The sequence below is a fragment of the Rhyacophila brunnea genome, unplaced genomic scaffold (assembly GCF_057557595.1).
Source record: "Rhyacophila brunnea isolate RB1 unplaced genomic scaffold, BYU_Rbru_1.0 scaffold_3, whole genome shotgun sequence".
In the NCBI taxonomy this organism is placed as follows: Eukaryota; Metazoa; Arthropoda; class Insecta; order Trichoptera; family Rhyacophilidae; genus Rhyacophila; species Rhyacophila brunnea.
Window position 1 is genome coordinate 46,382,853 of NW_028232965.1, and position 19,782 is coordinate 46,402,634.

General features: G+C 34.7%; 1 protein-coding gene across 4 annotated transcripts in view; it reads left to right on the forward strand.

The window, feature by feature from the left end:
- The window catches only part of cno (adherens junction formation factor afadin), a 362,819-nt gene that overhangs the window by 126,885 nt on the left and 216,152 nt on the right, over window positions 1-19,782 (forward strand). For all 4 annotated transcript variants that reach the window (XM_085952800.1, XM_085952802.1, XM_085952801.1 and 1 more), the window contains exons 6-8: window positions 2,133-2,258; window positions 4,023-4,180; window positions 7,874-7,955. In XM_085952800.1, coding sequence (XP_085808926.1) covers window positions 2,133-2,258; window positions 4,023-4,180; window positions 7,874-7,955 — 366 coding nt within the window. The remainder of the gene's footprint in view (window positions 1-2,132; window positions 2,259-4,022; window positions 4,181-7,873; window positions 7,956-19,782) is intronic.

Here is a 19,782-nt window from a genome sequence, read left to right on the forward strand (position 1 = left end):
TGAAATACTTCACCCTAAAAATTTATAAACATGAGCGAGAAACGGAAAAACTGCAGTGTTGATACGAACAAAAAGAAATCAAGGACTTATAAACTTCACATGACGCTCTGATTGCGGTGAATCTTTTGCTTCAATCGGACGTTCGTATGATACAAACAGGTCCACTACGATATGTTCAATTTTGAAAAATAAAAATAAAATTAAGGAATACGTTCAAAATTGTGGAAATATATTATCTTTAAAGGTTGTTTCTAAAGGACACGGCATAGTTATGGATGAAATGGAAAAATATTTGTCATCATGGATCGACGACCAACATCAAAAAGATGTCCCTCTGAATATTTCAATTATTCAAGCGAAGGCTCTTAGTTTGTACAAAGATTGGAAGGCTAGAAAAAGAAGATTCTAACACAATTTTTCAAGCAAGTAACAGTTGGTTTATATTAAATTCACTGGAAAATCGGCTGATGCGGATAAAGATGCTGCAAAAGAATTTATTTCATCATTATCCAAAATTATTGAAGATGGAGAATATTCCTCTAGCCAAATATTTAATGTAGATTACACAGGTTTATTTTGGAAAAAAATGCTTAATCGTACATTCTTATCTAAGGAAGAATCAGTTGCCCCAGGGCATAAAACTTCTAAAAACCGATTGACATTGCTTCTTGGTGGAAACTTGGCTGGTGATTTAAAATTGATGCCAATGTTAATTTATCAACCAGAAAATCCCAGAGCATTGAAAGGGAAGGATAAAGAATTGCTTACAGTAATCAAATAAAAAAACCTGGGTTTACTGCGTTAATATTAAATGATTGGTTCACTTTACATTTCGTGCCAGCAGTTAAGCAATATAAAGTTAATGATTTACCATTTAAAATAAGAAAAAGAAGAGTGGCAAAGAGCTAACTCTTGATAACTTTTTAAGGGAAACACCCGCAAACCCCACTTAAACATGTCTCTTAAACATCTTATATTTACTTGATAAATAAATATTTCAAAATACACACAATTTATTTTTTTTTACTTCCCTCTACTTTCGAACATTCAACATTCGCACACCTTTTCAGGAACCAATTATGTGCGAAAGTCGAGGTCCTCCTGTATTCAGTAATCTCATAGCAAAACTTGCGAAGTCATAAGATACACATGTATGGACGCTGTGAAAATATATTTGTATTGGATCATAGAATTGTTATCTGAACTCTTAATGCTGGCCACATTTACGTTGTTTGCACTCAGTGGATAAATGAAAATGTATAGATTCGTCAGACACCTTTTCACAGAACTGTCACTTTATGTGAATTTTTCATTAAATGATCATTAAATTGATGATTAAATGATATTTTTATCTCAATTTTCGATGGAATAAAATTTATATTATTCTGGAACTCTCAGATTTTGGTTTACGATTGTATAGCGCTGTGTGTGCAGTACTCAAGCGGGGGTCGGGGGCGTAGATATATAATCGAAAGTTTGGGAGATTCATAGTTCCGCAGATCCCATTTAGACATCCGCAGTTATGATATAATGCTAAATCTATAAGTCACTTTTAATGTGATTTTTTGTCGTTTATTACCCCCTACATATTAATGTGGTAAGAAAATAGTTATGTAAGAACTCTTTGAATGTGAATTCTCTATATCATAATGGATTTTTAATAATATTTTTTTAACCCATGAATATTTTGACATGTGCCATACGCCTGACGTCATTATTATAAGCGGAATTATGTTAGTATGATTAGGTTATTTGATAGTTTATAGATAGGATAAACAATGTAGGTTCATTTTTGCAGCGTGTAACAAAATGAATATAATTTTTTCAGTTTATTGCATAGTTTTATTAGCTTTATTTTATGTATGATGTTTATTTTGTTTAGTTTATTAAAAAAACGTTGTTATATTGTAAATAGTTTTGTATTGAAACTCACCTGTTCATCGCGACATTTCGCTTATCGCGACCCTGTCCAAAATGTATCCTACGCGATCAACCTGTATTGTTACATATATAAGGGTACAATGCCCTCGTATGTTTTCATACTTTTTTTTAGCCAATTATCGAGATTTTACATTATTGTGTACTCTAAACTACTACTAAATAATAATAATTTTGTTCTATTATTTTTTTAGAATTACCTGAGACGTCATTTACGCGTTCAATATCAAATCCTGAAGCTGTAATGAGAAGACGAAGACAACAGAAACTCGAAAGGAAACTTCAACAGTTTCGCTCCAAAGATGGTGGTCCAGATACAGGTTAATTTAATAATCTTTTATTATTATATTTTAAGAACGAACGCAAGGTATTTGATATTATAAGCGATTTCTGAAAATTCGATGGACACTTGCCACTCATTTGACTTAGCAAAACCAAAGGTACTTCTCGTACTTGATAAATAAGGCATTAAAATATACCAGTACCACAATAATATTAAAAGGGAAAACTAACTCGTTACATGTAAATTTTACATAAAACATTTCACCGTGACACAGTTCGCCGCGAGCTTTCTATTGGAAAGAGATGACCAAAAATTCATGAATTTAAAATGAAAACCTAATCTAACCTAACCTAACGAATAATTTATTATATCAGCTATTTTCAAAATTTATTTGTGACTGGTTTCCTTTAAAGTGTAATCCGACAAGAACCGTGTTTTATTTAGACATGAATTTTATGTCAGTACTATACGACACGACCCAAAGAGGTTGAACGGTCTTTAATATACGGCCATATATTTCTGATACAATATTTCATGGTGAAGTGTGATACAGCGAACTGCATTTGTACAAGTTTCCGGACACGAAACTGACTATGATTGAAAACTTCTTAGGTTTTTGTTGTCTCAACCAAATTCAATGTATGTTCTGGCATACAGAATAGATTAATATGATGGAAATGTAAAAGCCATCGCCATGGATCAAGGTTTTGAAATGATTATCAGGCCATACAACTTACTAAAACAAAGTGCATTATTGAAAATTACATATTCGTTAACACGTGTTTGTTTATCCCATATTTTTCCACACTCAAGATCCGTAGCCTGCTTTACCACACCCAGTAGGGTGAGCCATAATTTTGTGTTCGGTCAGGCATTTCTGGTCTCATTTTAGATACCTATCTAGTACCTTTCTAGAGACCGACAAGTTAAACGCGAGGCTCCGTGTGGCGCGGCGGTCGTGTTGTTGTAGTATTGTGAGAGTGTGTGAGAATATTGCTAGGATTGGTAGATATTATTTCCCACTTCCTTCTTCAATAGGTGGTAGGTATATTATATAATAAATTTGTAACTTGTATTTTGTATCATTTGAAATATAGAATGAAACCATTTTTTATATCCATTTCACGTGAATTTTAATAATAATACAACAGTTTAAGAAAATACTTACTGAAGCCAGATATTAGAATTAGGTAGAATGAGATCAGATTCATTTTCACATAATTTTAATGACAGTGCACATTGTCATATTATCTCTGGGTCTCTGCAACAAGACCGAAATGTCGAGGAAAGGATGTGAAGAAAAAATACACTGTTACAGCAATACCAACAAATAGGCTTTGTATCTTTAAGGTGATTCATCAGTGAAACGGCAAATAATTTTCAACCATATGTGCGACGAAATTTTGCACTCGCTCCCATTTGGAGAGAGAATGTAGAGCTGGAAACACGTCATTTTGCTTCGTGATGGCGACGGCCGTAATAATTCTTAAATCGTGTAAAGATGACTTAAAACGTTACCCATTTACTTTAAAAAGAAAACATGTCAATGAATATATTATTATTGTTACTGATAAAACAATAAACAGAACATTAAATGGACACATGTTGGATTTATAAGACAAATTATATTTGGTTTGACATGCCTCATTTGCACCCGCGACCCGCAATCCGCGCATCGCCTAGCGACGATCTTTTTAGACCGTGTCTCAACTGAGGTATGGCCTTAATAATAAGTTTTCATTAATTTGTATCTTTAATAATAAGTTTCATTAATTTTTGTTTTTATTTCTTGTTATGACAGGTGGTACGCTGAAGATTTACGGAGAGTCTCTTTGTTCCGATGTCCCATACAAAACGTTTCTTCTCTCCATCAACGATTGTGCTGCAGGAGTTGTTCGGGAGATGCTCGATAAACTTGGACTCGGGAAGAATGATCCTCAATACTTCTGCCTTGTGCAGGTAAAATATTTTATCAAACTTATGTTAACCAATTCGGCTGTGGATATATTTTAATAGATCTAACCCCAAAAATTTAATTACTACAGTTTGCACTGTTCATGAGAATCAAGGAATGAATGCCTGATAAATGTTTAACATTTGTTTTATACTAAACAAATCGTAGTACAGTAAGAGATCATAGAAAATATCATACCAAACCAAACCCAGCTCAATTTTATCAAGCGCAGTTGCATTGAAGTACAGAGTGGTAAAATTTCTTAACACAAATAATCCACTAATGACTTTTGTCTAATTGTCTGATTAGCGTTCATGAGATTTTCATCTGGAATAACGTATATTCGTGAACTAAAAATTCGGCCAAATAGAAAATAGCTAGATGGGGCGCTTTTATAATATCAAAATTGCTAAGCCAAAGGTGACAGTTTGTAACATAGAGGGAGTAATATGGAAAAATAATTTTACCGTTTTCGTCATGTTGTTTTTGCACAAGTAGTTGCGGTTTCATCACAGAATAACTATTGCTAACGCACTTTCGGGACGCTGAACATGACTTTGTAACTAATCTAATATTCCTATAAATAATTTTTGCTATAAGGTCTCCAATTTATTTTTACGCTATCGAAAGGTTACTATATCTAATGATTAGATTAGTTGCAAATCATTTCATATTGCAGATTTAATTGTAGCAAACTTCTGAAGAAATATTCAGATATCTTCAGATAAAAAAGTTTTTCTTAAAATTATAAACGTTGCGGGAGAATCGGAATGACTAACACGAAAGAAATTTAACTACGATATGTAATGTAGGGATTAATAGGAATATTTTGTAATACGCATTTAATTGCGATTCCAGAACCTATCTAGTATGGTTGGGTTGCTAACACTACAATGATTTATATTTTTCCTGCATTGAATGGGTTTTTTGAAATAAGAAATAAAATGGTGATCTTCTGTTGATGTCTTACTTTACGGCCCCTTAGGGTCAAAAGTCTCTTTGTCACTTAACGTAGTATGTTATTTTACATCCAGTAGCGTACGTAACTCAAATTTTGAAAAATTGAGATACGTATTTTGACCCTGACCCGTTTGGTACATCTAAACTCCTCTCGCTGCGACACAGCCATAAATCATACCTTATAGGAATGTCGTATTCATGTTGCGTAGTCGGCCGGGCAAATAGGCGACAATGACACGTGCAACTTCTTGAAACGTCATCAACAAAAATTAAACGTTATTGCACAATAATGCCATCAGACACCGAAACAGCGATTATTATGTATTGGTACCACAGAAATCTTTTGGGGTGGTCTCTTCATGTATGATCGTATGAAGGGTATAGGGGAATAAGGCTAGAAGTCAGTTTTGTTAAAATGTTTAGGAGACAAAATTTAAGATTGCAAAACTCATATTGACCTCTTTCATGCCACTTTAAATTTTTTTTATGTATTGGAACCAAATGATAATTTAAGTACTCCTGGTTGTTCTTCTTGGATTCTTGATTTAAATTCTTTAAATTCTAGTAAGTGTACTTGTAATTTAGCAGATAATAATGTTTTTTCATCTTCTGATGACGGTCCCTTTACGCGTTCTTTTAATGATAAACATTCCGAGCACATGACGGTTCCCGGTGACTTAAATGATATATTATAATCAATAATGAAAATGTTTCTAAAATATTCGTATTTGACTTTTAATTTGGCAGAAATTGCTAATTTATTATACTCATTCCAAAGTTTCGCAATACTTAAATCAGACGACAGGTATAATTTGGTAGACTTATTATTTGTACAGTAATGGGAATCAATGGGACGCAATGTTTCAATGAACTTTTTAACAGCGTCCTTTTTATCGACGTATTTATGTGATCTGGTATCGCCACCACGTATTTCAGTAGAAAGCATTCCAGTCCAAAATGTACCCTGCAAAATGCCTGTATTCACTCCCAAGTATTTGCAAAAAAGCGTCGATGCATATTCTCTGCAAGCTTTGGTTTCCACCCTCTCTAACTTTGATAAAATAATTGATAGAAAAGTTTCTCTATTGTTACTGTTATGTTTCACTGCTGGGCCTTGGGTAGTGTAGCGAATGATAAAAGAGTCCTGTTCCGACTTTGACTTATTTTTATATAAGGATTCATGAAATCTCCTTATATCCTGAACAGCTAATTCTTTACATTTATATACGCTCTTCTTGTGTTCACATTTTGGTATTTTTGGCAGAGATTTTGGTGTGTACCGCAGCAACTTGTCAACATTTTTCTTCCACGTTTTTATATTCCGTGTACGCTTTCTACCGATATTCGGCACAGACATATCTTCCGAAACAACTGTTCATTGTACAAAAATAATAAGTGATTCACTCAAAAACAATTATAAATGTTTAATGTAAAAATGGAATGTAACAACGTCCGCTCCTTACAAGAACAAAGTCTAACTAAAACCATTAAGACTATTTGTTATGAATGACTTGCTGTAGGATGCTAATAAATTTAGTGTAATGTAATAACAGTAACTTATAACTAAGTTAACAAGTATTCAGCTGTAGGATACAACCCTATATACCAGGGGTGCCCAACCCAGATCGTTTGGTGGGCCAAAAAAAATATTACTGAGCTTAGGTGGGCCACACATAAAAGAAAGAAAACAAAGAACTTATTCAAAATATTTTATTACCTTATAATTAATGTGATGCATGTTTTTGTATATTGTTTGATATCTTTTTCATATTAACTGGTAATTTAGCCGACGCGCATCGCAGTTGATTGGTCGTGTTTTCATCGAGCAAACTGCTGCGACACTTCGTTTTTATATTTCATTTTAAAAAGAACGATTCGCGATATGTCCCAAATGCTGCTGTTTAAGATAATTTATCTTTGAGGATATATTTCTGATAAAACTCAAGCTTATTCGCTTCGAACATACACTTTAACTCTATGGTTAATTGTAGTTCTATTAGCTCCATTTGTAAATTTGGAGGCGCTGATTCCACCTCCATGTTAAATGGAGTTAAGAATATTTTTAACATTTCCTCATACTTTTGCATAAATGCGAATCTAGTATCAAATTATGTAATTAATTTTGTGACTTCATTAGAATACCTATTTAAAAAAATCTTTATGGTCATTATTAGTACGGAGTGTGTGTAGCTGGCATAAGCATAAAAACAGGTACTAGTACGCAACGCAACAAGAAAGTTCTATTTTCATAAAATATAATATAAATGTGGTAAATTTACGAGATTTTTTTTTATCTTATGAATACCAATATGCAAATATACAAAGCTGATAACTTCAATTGGGGCTTGGGCCGCAAAAAGTTTTCATTTGGGTCCCATGCGGCCCCCGTTGGCTGCGGGTTGGCCATGCCTGGTATATACAATTAAGGTTGAATATGGCGGATTCTGGAACTGTCAGCTTATCGCTTCACAACTTGAGTACAATAAAACGGTTTTTGGAAGATGACGATTTTTGGAACCATGATGGTCATGCATATAACGGATTTTGGAACTGGACACGTTTTTGAACAGTAAAAATGGTTGGTATGCATAAACGAAATAAATGTATGAATCGATTCTTCTGAAGCAATATATTAGATTTTGTTCATAATACCTATGTATGATTTTTCAAAAAATGTAAATAACGGTTCTGGGAAGCGGGCGCCTCATTTATTGAATTATCATGACTTTTTTTCTTAGGTGACCACCACAGACAACACGGAGTACATCCTGGATGATGATGAGTGTCCTCTCGCCATCGTCATGACGCATTCACACCCTGGTAAGTATTTTTCATGTTTACATTTTCAATGCAGATGACAATTATTGTATCTACAACAATTTGTGAAACTCGACTATGATAAAATGTATTAAGGCGAAGTCTCAGTGAAAACTTATGCTGATGGAAAATGACAAAAATGATAGCGATCTCATTTACTTGATAGTGTAGTTATGTTATGACACTTATTTTGGTAAGCTGAAGCTTCAGACATTCATGTAGTTAATTTGTTTAAAATCGGTGCATTCTTAAAGCATTAATTACATTGAGCTACTTTACGAGCTGTTTGTTGGCGAATTGAATAGCGGGCGATTCAGCTACTGCGATTATGATGATGACACACAAAACTTTCCATTCGCTGAGAAGCCACAAGCTAGCGACTATTTTGACAGAACGTAGTTAATTTTTTTACCGGGAGATTGCTACTGCGCTCTACTGCGCAGACGCAGTAGGCCCACACGCCGGCGTGTAGCATGTAAAGTTGACTGTCTTTCAACTTTTCATGGTAGAGTGTTTACAATCTGCTTGTTAGCTTGTTCGATGATTACACTGGGCGACTTTACAGGCAGATTGTAAATTTGCCAACAAACAGCTCGTACAGTAGCTCAATGTAATTGACGCTTAAAGAAAGTTAATATTCTCCTCTTCAGTTCTACATTCAGCCACATTGTAGTGGTTGTCTAATGCAGTGTTTTTAATATTTTTTCGCAAAACGGCACACTATTCAAATTATAATTTTTTCATGGCACATTGAAGATTATTCATGTAAATACATCACTATTATTGATGATAAAGCCTGGATTCCGGCATTGCTCTCCTGTATCTCCTCGCCCTTGTCTTGGAACACCAGTTGGACATACTAAGAGTTTTGAGGTCTCTTTTCTACTCCGTCCATCCACCATAGACATGATCTCGTGGCGCGTCTTCGTCCATCTGGTTCTATCGATGTGAAGCGCTTCAATGCTGATGTATCATTCATCCTTTCTATGTGTCCCACCTGGAGAGTCTTTCGATCACGCTATTTCACGTGATTAGTTGCTGCCATACTCGCATTTTCACAGATTGGCCCAATGTTATTTTTAACAGCCTGCGCTCAAACAACCAGTTTCTGATAATTCGTGGACCACAAGGTCCGTGTCTCAACTTAGTATGTCAACATCGGTCTCGCAACAGTTTTGTACAGCTATATCTCTATGTTTTATTGAATAATTGTTTTGATTTAATCAAGAAGAACTTATTAGCGATCATTCCTCTGTGTTTGATTTAATAGCTCACCTTATCTTGCCAACCGTGTCACCATGGGTTCTTTGCATATCACACATGAAGAAAATAACCGAAGGCAATGGTTTTTTGTAATATAATATCGACGTACCAGGTAAAACTCATTAAGTCCTATATTTTATTATTACACTTAATGAGTTTCACCTTTGATATGATGATTAAATAATTGCTATAAGTACATAAGTACAGAAACATATTAAAATTGCATGTCGACAGGCGTGTTCTATAACAAATAATTATGGTCTTTATTAATGCTTATTATTTTTCATTTTGTAAATAAAGAAGAAATATAATTAACCCATAGCTTACGGGCCGCACAAAATTGTGTTTTTGCTAATTACTTTTCAAATGCAAATTAACACGTTAATTACAAAATTCATTAAAAGGGCCCGTAAGCATTGTGTTAAATTGCACAACATTTTTTGTTGAACCGCCATTAAAAACAATTTTTTTTTCTTTTGACCATGTCCGATCCTAATATGATCATATGGGCCTCCATATAGTGGAGGTTTGTATTACCATGTTCATGTTTTTACGAGAAATGGATGGTTAGCACTTGCTCAACCTATTGGATCCATACTCTGAATAAAAAACACGAATTGGAAAGTAATATTGTGTATTTGTGCCAGATTCAGGATTTGAACCTGAGACCCACGACAAAATAATCCGACGCTGAAGCCGCTTAAGTTAAATAAAAGGCGATCAATTCATTCAATAAGATTGATTCTTGCTCTTGCTTAGAAAACATGACTTTTCTATATCTAGGCATGTGAGAGCTGCTCGTGATTTCTGGCTATTTAGTTATTTCACCACGTATCGGCTGTTGAACGGATCATGAAAAAAATAAACATGATTCGTGGAAAAACATGCGCATGCATATATATGCCTAGTGACAGGTAACATTCGTCATTTGCGACTTGTGAGTATTCACGTGTAAACCAATGTTTCTTAACCTTTTTACATCCCGCGGATCACAAAAAATCAATAAATGTTTTGCGGACCATCAACATTGGAATAAAATAATAAATATTCATATGTAAGTACACTATTTTTGAAACAATTGTCGAAATATAATACAACCCTACTTCAAATGTTGGGTTTCTAGGTAACTATTTTTGAACTGCAGAAAATTCTTGTTACCCTCCCAAAAATCTTCGCGAACCACCGGTTAAGAAACTATGACGTAAACTGAAAACCTATGATTAAACTAATGAACTAAATATTATTAGCCGCTTCTATCTACTTTAAGCCGCATTTAGACCAAGCAAGCGAATGATTTTTTTTCCCCACTCCAGCGAAATTCTCTCACTTTTTGTTGAGCGAGCATAAGAATTTCGCTGGAGTGGGGGAAGAAAAAACGTTTGTTCGCTTGGTCTAAATGCAGCTTTAGAATAATCGTTCTAGCTCAATGTCTTTATATTGATTGTATATAATAGTAATAACGGTAATAATTCATTTCGTGTTCCTTGAGATCGGTCTTATATTTAGTTGTTGATTTTGGTTGCTATGGTTTTCCGCCTGTCGCGCCAGTGTTGCCATTTCTGCTGCCACACTACCATTTTGACGTTGTTTCAATTCAATGTAATTCAATATTCTATGCATCTTAGACAAAGACATTTTAAATTGATATTAGTGACCATTGATGAGAAAGATTGCTCACATGTGGTGGTAAACGATGTGAGACTATTTAAACCAATTGATGGAAACTTTTATTTTTCAGTTGACCTGAATTACGTTAATTGAATTTTTTTAACTGAATTTTGAGGCTTCGATTATTTTTCGAATGATGGAAATTCGAAATAGTTTAGGATATTGATACAAAAAGATTTTGCAGTAGGTATATGCCGGAAATTTGATTACCATCTTACAGCACACTTCTAAAGCTCTGGTCTAATGTATTGGTCGTGTAAGGCCCAGATGCATAAAATGTTGATGTTACATAAATCTTACTAACGGCGTGAGTCATGCATAGATCAAAATGGAATGACATGTGAAAATCTTAATCAATAAGGCAACGTTTGTTTCTTTAAAATTGTTGCCATTTTAATGTTGACAAATAATTTTTAATTGAGATCGATCGAAAAGTATGACAACTGCACAATATATTATTGTCCGACAACAATAAATTGGCAAGAACACGAAGTCGCTGTAGTCGCATGTAGAAGACTTCTCAGTGTTATCATTTTTTAAGAAAACGAATTGTGTGAAATTAGGTTTTCAATTTATAGGTATCAATTCTATTCTCAGTAATTTACTTAGAAGTTCAGTTATTATTCGATAATGAACAATAGAAAAATAAATTCAAATAATTTAACCTAATTATTATAATAGTTGGGTTAATTACAGGTAATTATTGAGTTTGGAAGGAAATAAATCAATAAAACCACATTAACGGAAAATTTTGCTGTCACTATTTATTAATTCAATAATTAGGAGAACACAAATAAAGACTTAGTGAACATATAAATTATATTGACGACTCAATCACTTATTTTTATAATTTACAAATAAAGTTTTTTTTGGAAGTTGTTGAAACAACACATATGTCCTTATTTATTTGGTTTCATACTTATTCAGATTTGTTTCATTCTTTCTAATTAATTCGTTCAAATCCAACGGATGCAGGGTCGAGTTCCGTTGGTGTCATATTTTTTACAACGTTTTATTAGGTTGTATTCTTATTTGTCCGGTACAAATCTTGCAATCGATTTTTAACTAACTTCCCGACTTGCTAGACATTTGAAACTTTTAGAATATATCAGAACACGATGCCAATGCATTTTTTCAATACTTTTAGCCATCTTTAAGTAGAATTAAAGTCATTTTTTGGGGACCTAGCAACTAAATTATTAATATATACGTACGTTACTATGGAGATCAATATAAGTGTCAAAATGACATTTCAGTATTATTTCTATCAAACCGAATACTTTTTTTGATCGTTTAAGCTAGTCAAGTCAAGTTTATTTGATTCAACAGAAAATTTAAAAACGTATATAAAAAGTTCTTTTTATCTTGTAATTATTTTAAAGATTTTTTTCCAATAAGGCATAATATCTGAGGTTTTTCAAATTATATACATATGTTCAATAAAAAGAATGTTACATTCACAAATCTTGTGAATTATTCAATGAATAGAAAAAATAGTGTATTAAATTATTACCAAGGGCATGTACGTCATAACTAAAGCTTGGAGAGATCCTTAAGTAATCAAGGTAAATTATACGCAACTCAAAATCCCATAGCCAAAATTAACGCAATTTGTTGAAGATAAAAAGTACTAGTTAATTTCGTCGTAATTAGGTAGGCCACACATGGCTCAATTGGTAAAGCACATTGGCGCGAATCCGTTTCGATTTTTTTTCTATTAGATATATCTGAGGTGTTTTAAAATTATGTATATTCATTATTAAACTGTTTTTATTTGTGTATGATAAGTCTTTACTTTAGAGTTTACTCCCACGGTGGCCGCGAGGCATAAGCGTTGGACTATAAAGCCGTGGGTCCCAGGTTCGAATCCTGGGTCTGGCAAGTACACATATTGTTTTTCAATTTGTGTGTGTCAGGGTATGGACCTAATAGGTTGAGCAAGTGGCTGACATCCATTTCTCGTAAAAAACAAAATCTGTCAACACAAACCTCCACTCTGTGGAGGCCCATATGATCCTATCAGGATCGGACATGGTCGAAAAAAAAAAATACGATAAGTCTACATCAGTCCTGGGTGGTTTCTCTGGGATATCAGATGTGAGACACACAAGAGTAAATTTATTGTCAAGTAGTTAATACATAATATCACCTATTAACACGGCTGTGCGACCCAAGTGGGTGGCGAAGAGCGATTATACTACTTGTTCATAACGTTCATCCCAAAACATGGCTTATCCGCCATTTGTAATTACGTGGATGGCTGGGGTCGAGAGGTTGTTCGAAATAGCGTTCGCGAGCCGCGCACATGTTGTCTCGTCGGGCAAACCGGTATGTTTACGTCCCTCCTTGATTTTCCTTTATTTTGACATTTGCGGCGGAGGCGACCGAGCTCCGCCGAACACGGCCGACTTCGCTGAAGGCCGCCTCACACGCGAATAAAAAATAATAAACTGGTTGCGAATTCGCCGCCGGCTATTTTTAATCTCTTTATCTATTTCATCGAACTTCTTTGTTTAGCTTTTAAATAGAAGTGATATGGTTTATAATATAAAGCGGGTGCATTCAAAATGGTACATAATACTCACTCTCAGGACAGCGTTATTAATTTTTAGACCTGGCAACATACATAATATTATCCAAAACAAAATATGCATTAGCATTATCAATAGGAGGTGCTAGTAAGATTTTAAAATTATGTCACGTGGTTGAATAATAATATCGATTTTCTTCTGATGGAATTTCATAATATGTTATATTACTTATATTATATTATCACTTATATTATAAGTTAGTATACCCACATAGATTTATATTGGTTAGAATGTAGTATAAGTAGGTAAGGACAATAGTCGCAAGGACGATATTAGAATTTTATAAAATGATTGGTACGAGTCGGTTTTCGGGAAGCCGGGCGGGAACCGCGGCAATTTTCATAGCCGATTTTGGCAAAATTAATGAATTCAAGAATGAAAACCTAACCGAATCTAACCTAACCTAACTTAAACTAACTGAACCTAATAAATAATCCAGTATATCGGCTCTTTTCAAAATTTGTTTGCCGCTGGCTTCCCTTAAACGCTTAAACCGACAAGAACCAAATGATTTTATCACTTGGTATTCACTACATGTTATTTAAATACTTTATATATTGTGTTGAATACCGAGTTATAAACTATTTTTGTAAATTATCATGAATTAGCATGAAGTAAACGCTTAAGGCTATACCTCAGTTGAGGCATGGTCTAAAAAGATCGTGGCTAGGCGATGCGCGGATTGAGGGTCGCGGGTGCAAATGACGCATGCCGAGCGAAATATAATTTGCCATATAAATCCAACATGCGTCGGTTAATGTTCTGTTTATTGTTCTATTAGTAACAATAATAATATATTCATTGGCATGTTTTCTTTTTCAAGTAAATGGGTAACGTTTTTAGTAATCTTTACACGATTTAAGAATTAATACCCCCGTCGCCATCACGAAACAAATTGACGTATTCACACCTCGACGTTCCAAAATTTCGTCGCGCCTATAGTTGGAAATTATTTGCCGTTTCACTGATGTATCGTCTTAATCTATTGAAAAGGATACGTTTATTTTCATATAAGTAACACAATCCCTATAGTTCGGAAGTCAGAATTTATTGAAGACTGCGAATTTACACGTAAACATAAAAATAGTGAGAGAAACTGATGATTGATAACCAACATGTATAATTACCTATATTTATTTTTAACGTGTTCTTTTCACCCTGTTAAAATGGTTTTTATGAAAATGCAGCGGGGGTTGGTCAATAGAAAAATGTTGGATACCTGTGAATTAAATAATAAAAAAAATATTTCCTGTTATTAATGGGTAATAAAAAAAATACACGCAAAAAATAGATCCTTGTTATTTTGAGAGAGTGAAGCGGCATTGCTTCGGTTGCATAATTATGTGATAAAAGTCAATTTTTGCAGACATTTATCTCAGTTTCACGAAACCGTCGCCTGATCTACAAATGCATATCGCGCTCCGATTGGTATACATGACACGACTCCTATAGCAATTAATTATACGGTGTTTTATTTTTTTGTGTCTTTAGATCGAAATCATGACATTTTAATTATATCCGCATATTACGAAGTATACGGTACACTAAATCAATATTTTTATAATATATCTGTCGATAGCTTTGTGTTTGTGACGATGAATTGGCGAGCATTTCGTACCAATTTCATATTAATGCAAGTAATATAAATCCACAGTTCGATTTGTATTTGCAACATATTGCAATGATATCTGAAATATGTTTTAAGTAGGAATATTTTTGTGAAATAGTTGTGGAGGAATTAAGCCTTTATGGAAATGAAAATCTTATTAACGTCATTTGCCATCCACTTTGCTAGTAATTCACGTATCTTTGAGATTTGTGGCGTGTTGGTGATGATGATGGTGCTGACGGATGAGTGATGTGAGAGCGAAGTATGAAGACTGGTAGTTTGTAGTTCGATTGCGAGATTTATTTACGGTTCACAAGTATTGTTTACATAGGTACAGGAGTGATAGTTATACCCAATATAATAATACAAGATAAAAACGAGTGAGGTGTTTAGCCCGAGGCGCGGTGACATTTCCATTCAATCATGATATTTATGGAAACCCTCACGATTGAATAATGCTGACACTGAATATCCCATGAATTTCGGTAAACCAACTGTATTGACCGCGTGAGAAATGCATATTAAATATAATACATATTATGTAGAGGCCGACTCATAATCCCACATAACTAAATATTGTAGAGTCATAAAAAACTTTTCAGGTAATAAGTTAAAACCTTAAAGTTAACGGATGTTAATGATAACATACACTATAATACCTACAGGTTAGAGTCCAGACGAGACTTTCGAAAAATTAATGATGTTAAATAAAATAATAATCATTCAACAATATGTGTAACGTAAACATAATTTAAATACACATTATACATATCTACACTCTTTATTTTATATTTTTATAACATCAAGTATTTTTTCGATGTTTGTTTTTTTTTTGTTGAAAATACGTCGTTGGACGTCGAGCTTTCGTTTTTGTTTATGCGAAAATACATCGAATCAACGGGAACTTTTGATGAAAATTTTATCTTCTTCCCGAAAGTAATGTTTATTTCTTTCGCGAAATTGAAATAATAACAAAACTTTTCTTGTTTTATAATATACCCGTCCACAACGAAAGATTTACAGAACACTGACGCAAATACATATTTTTTTAATAATATTCGGGTGAGATGGATAAAGTTTTGAGGTATCATCTATCGTCCCCTACTTTTCTAACTCCCAAGTGGGGTTAGATCCGACATCCGATTCCAGGAATCTGACAGCTTACAATCCCTATTAGATTGAAGCATACAGCATACATCTATATTCCGAGTTATCAGCCGGCAATTCTTTTGCAGAATAATTTTATTGTCGGTGGGATGTCTTTTTGGTGTGGTGGATTCCAATAATCGTTGCCATATCAGGCGTCCGAATCTGACTGCATTCGTATAATCCTTATATTAGATAGTGTCCAAATATACAATTTAGACACATAAAATGAGTGATTTAAAAATTAAACGGGTAAATATGATATTTCTGCCCACGGTAGCCGCGCGGCTTAAGCGTTCGACTATCACGCCGATTTTTAGTATTGATAGTATTACACCCACGATGGCCGCGCAGCCTATATCGTCGTAGGTACCAGGTTCGAATCCTGGGTCTGGCAAGTACACATATTGTTTTTCAATTTGTGTGTGAGTCAGGGTATGGACCTAATAGGTTGAGCAAGTGGCTGACATCCATTTCTCGTAAAAAAACAAAATCTGTTAATACAAACCTCTACTCTGTGGAGGCCCATATGATCCTATTAGGATCGGACATGGTCGAAAAAAAAAATGATATTAACTGTAACATATATGTAAAGATGAGTTTATGCTACATGGTACATTTATCTATTCTAAAATATTCAACTTGTAACTGTTTTTTATATGATAAGTTATGCAGCGGCGAAGGGTGGAGGTAGGCTGTTTCCACTCACTCCGGTCTCTCGCCACACTTCTCCAGTTACCGGGTCATCCTATATGAAGCCAGTCCACTTCTACGACGTCAGCCCATCTCCTTCTTGGACGGCCTCTGGGTCTCTTCCGTTGGAGTAGCCACTTCGTCATGATCCTTGGCGCTCTAACTTCAGGCATTCTCTCCACATGTCCCGCCCATCGTAGTCTTTGGGACTTACAGTATCTTATCATTGTTTGCTGTTCAATCAGCTCTTCCAACTCGTGGTTCATTTTTATTCTGTAGTTCCCATTTTCCAACGTGAGTACAAAGATTTTTCGGGGTATTTTCCGCTCGAAGACAGCTAATTTGTTTTCCTATCCTACATACAACTTTCTTCAACCCTTCGCCACTGAGTTATACTTAGGCATTTTTTAATATTCCAAGAAAATTAATTGTATTTAAATTCTAATAGATTTAAGTTCTGTACTATTTAATGCACTACCAATACCAATGGTAAATGCACTGGTGTATAAAATATTGTTATTATTTTCATTACAACCGTGCATATATTTAATTTGAAATTTTTGTCTTGCCTTATATATACACATTCAAACACTAAAAACTAACTAACTAACACAAAGAAATATATAAATTTCCCCCTCATTTCCAGAATATTTAATACAGTTCGCCCATTTACTTTGGAATACGAATATCCATGATTTCTAAAAATACTTTTGGGGATAAAATAGTTTCTAGTTCTAAATTTAAATTTCGAATAAAACATACCTACTGCCAATTCAAATTTCAATAATTTAAAATTCAACACACCTACAATACAACTGAATGCATGACCGGTGAACTTTAGAAATAGTTGACATTAGTTTGGTAAGGTTGTATGCGAAAGTTTCAAGTTTAAATTGATTAGATTAGCATGTCTTCTGTGATTTCGCTTTCGCGTAGGAGTATTTATTTCTGTCGATCCTTACGACCATAATATACGAGTAGGGTTGTCTCAATTTAACCGATATGAAAATCCCCATCCTAATATATCATTTTTAGTAGTTGTAAAATAAAATGTGGATACCTATGATAAATCTATATTTTCATTAGGCGTGAAGTTTGTCTTGGTTAAGTTTCCAGAGTTTTTTTTGTTTTTGATCGTGATATAACTAACTAATTCCGCCATAGTCGAAAGTGTATAAGGTTTCGTTCTACTATACTGTTATTTTTTATGTAATAGTTAGGTACTGTTGACTAAATAGTTGAATATTAAATGCTATAGGGACGGAGGACTTAGGACTAAATGCATAGTTTTTTTTCCTAAGTCGCTTTAAGTGAGACTTAATCTTACGCTGTCAACTTCGGCAACTTGGTGGAAGTGAGAAAAACAAGCGACGTGTTAATTATTTTTATTTGATTATCGTAGTAAGGCTAACTTAAAGGTGATATCTTTGGGTTTGGCCATTAGAGACAATTATACAGGAGACCAAAAACCAAAGGATGTTCAGCTTAAATTCTGAATTAGTTTTTATACTTAGTGGTATATTTTATATTTGCTTTGTTTACAACCATTTGTATAAGACATTTAAAATACAAATATTGTTTATTGTATATTCCGTAGCAGATGGGAAACACGTGAAAATGTATTGGATAACAAGCGAGTGGGGCCATGTATGCGGGAACAATTTTATTGTTTCACCGGTTGTATCCACGCGTGGTCTCGTGGAGTATTGGTTTAGTTTATATTGAAGCGCGTATTTTTTTATGATGTAGATATTGAGTTTTAAACAAATATTGGTGCACGTAGGTATATTAATTATGTATGAGCAAGCTTAGAAACAATTGTAAGTATGTGGAAGATGTATGTGCAAGGAACTCAAAAATAATGGGAATTGAAATTACCTAACGGGTGTGGAGAAACAGGCAACCGATCTAGAGTGCGGAAGAACACGGGATAAACTTAAACACGTGCCAAGAATCCGTCATACGTCGAATACTGACAACTGCTCCCGGTTTATGCAATGACGCTCATTTAATATTGGTGTATTGCAGGTTGCAACACACACTATTGCACGTCTATAATGCGTGGTTCATTTTCGTGCGTATGCCACTCACACACTCAAAACCCTGCGTCAAATTGGGATATAGCCTATCGGAATTTTATTTATTAATCTGTTCTGTGCATATGATGTAAGTACGTCGTACGTAGATCTTGTTCTGGGTTTAAAGAAGAATTATATGCATATTTCGTCATCAAACGAAGCAGTTACTATTATGTTCAGATTCTTTGAAGTCACTTTCGAAGGACACAGCAACGTCGTTTCTCTTGAATTCGGTCCATTTCCGGCGCAAGCGAATCGCATCGGCAACCCTGCGCGCGGCCGTAGCGGTAGCACAACCGGCATGTCCGGGGCGAAGGGAGGCCGCGCCGCGCCGTGGGCCGATGGCGGAGACGCGGAGTCGACCCGCCGCCCCCGACAGCGCAGGCCGCGTCCGACACAACAACCGGCTCGCCGCACTAGCACCGCCTCCTCGCTCACCACACTCGTCCGTCGTCGACTGCTCCCTTTATTATTCTTATCAACGCGACCCCCCCTCCCCACCGCGATTGAAACTCCTCTTCGCGAATTAATATTGCCGCGCGCTGGACGCGTGTGTGCTGTTGATGTGAATTGTTTACGTTTTACGTAAATTTGTGACGGTTTACCTTTTTCAACTATCGTTAGTGTTTTTTTGAATGTAAATGCAGTGAAATTGCATTGAAAATACTGAATACTACCCAAAATGTATGAATTTTATTTTATCGTTATTACTGGACTTTTATACGAAGAAAATGTAATGAATTCATATTTTTTTTTCTGGTTGTACTCAACGATAAATAAAT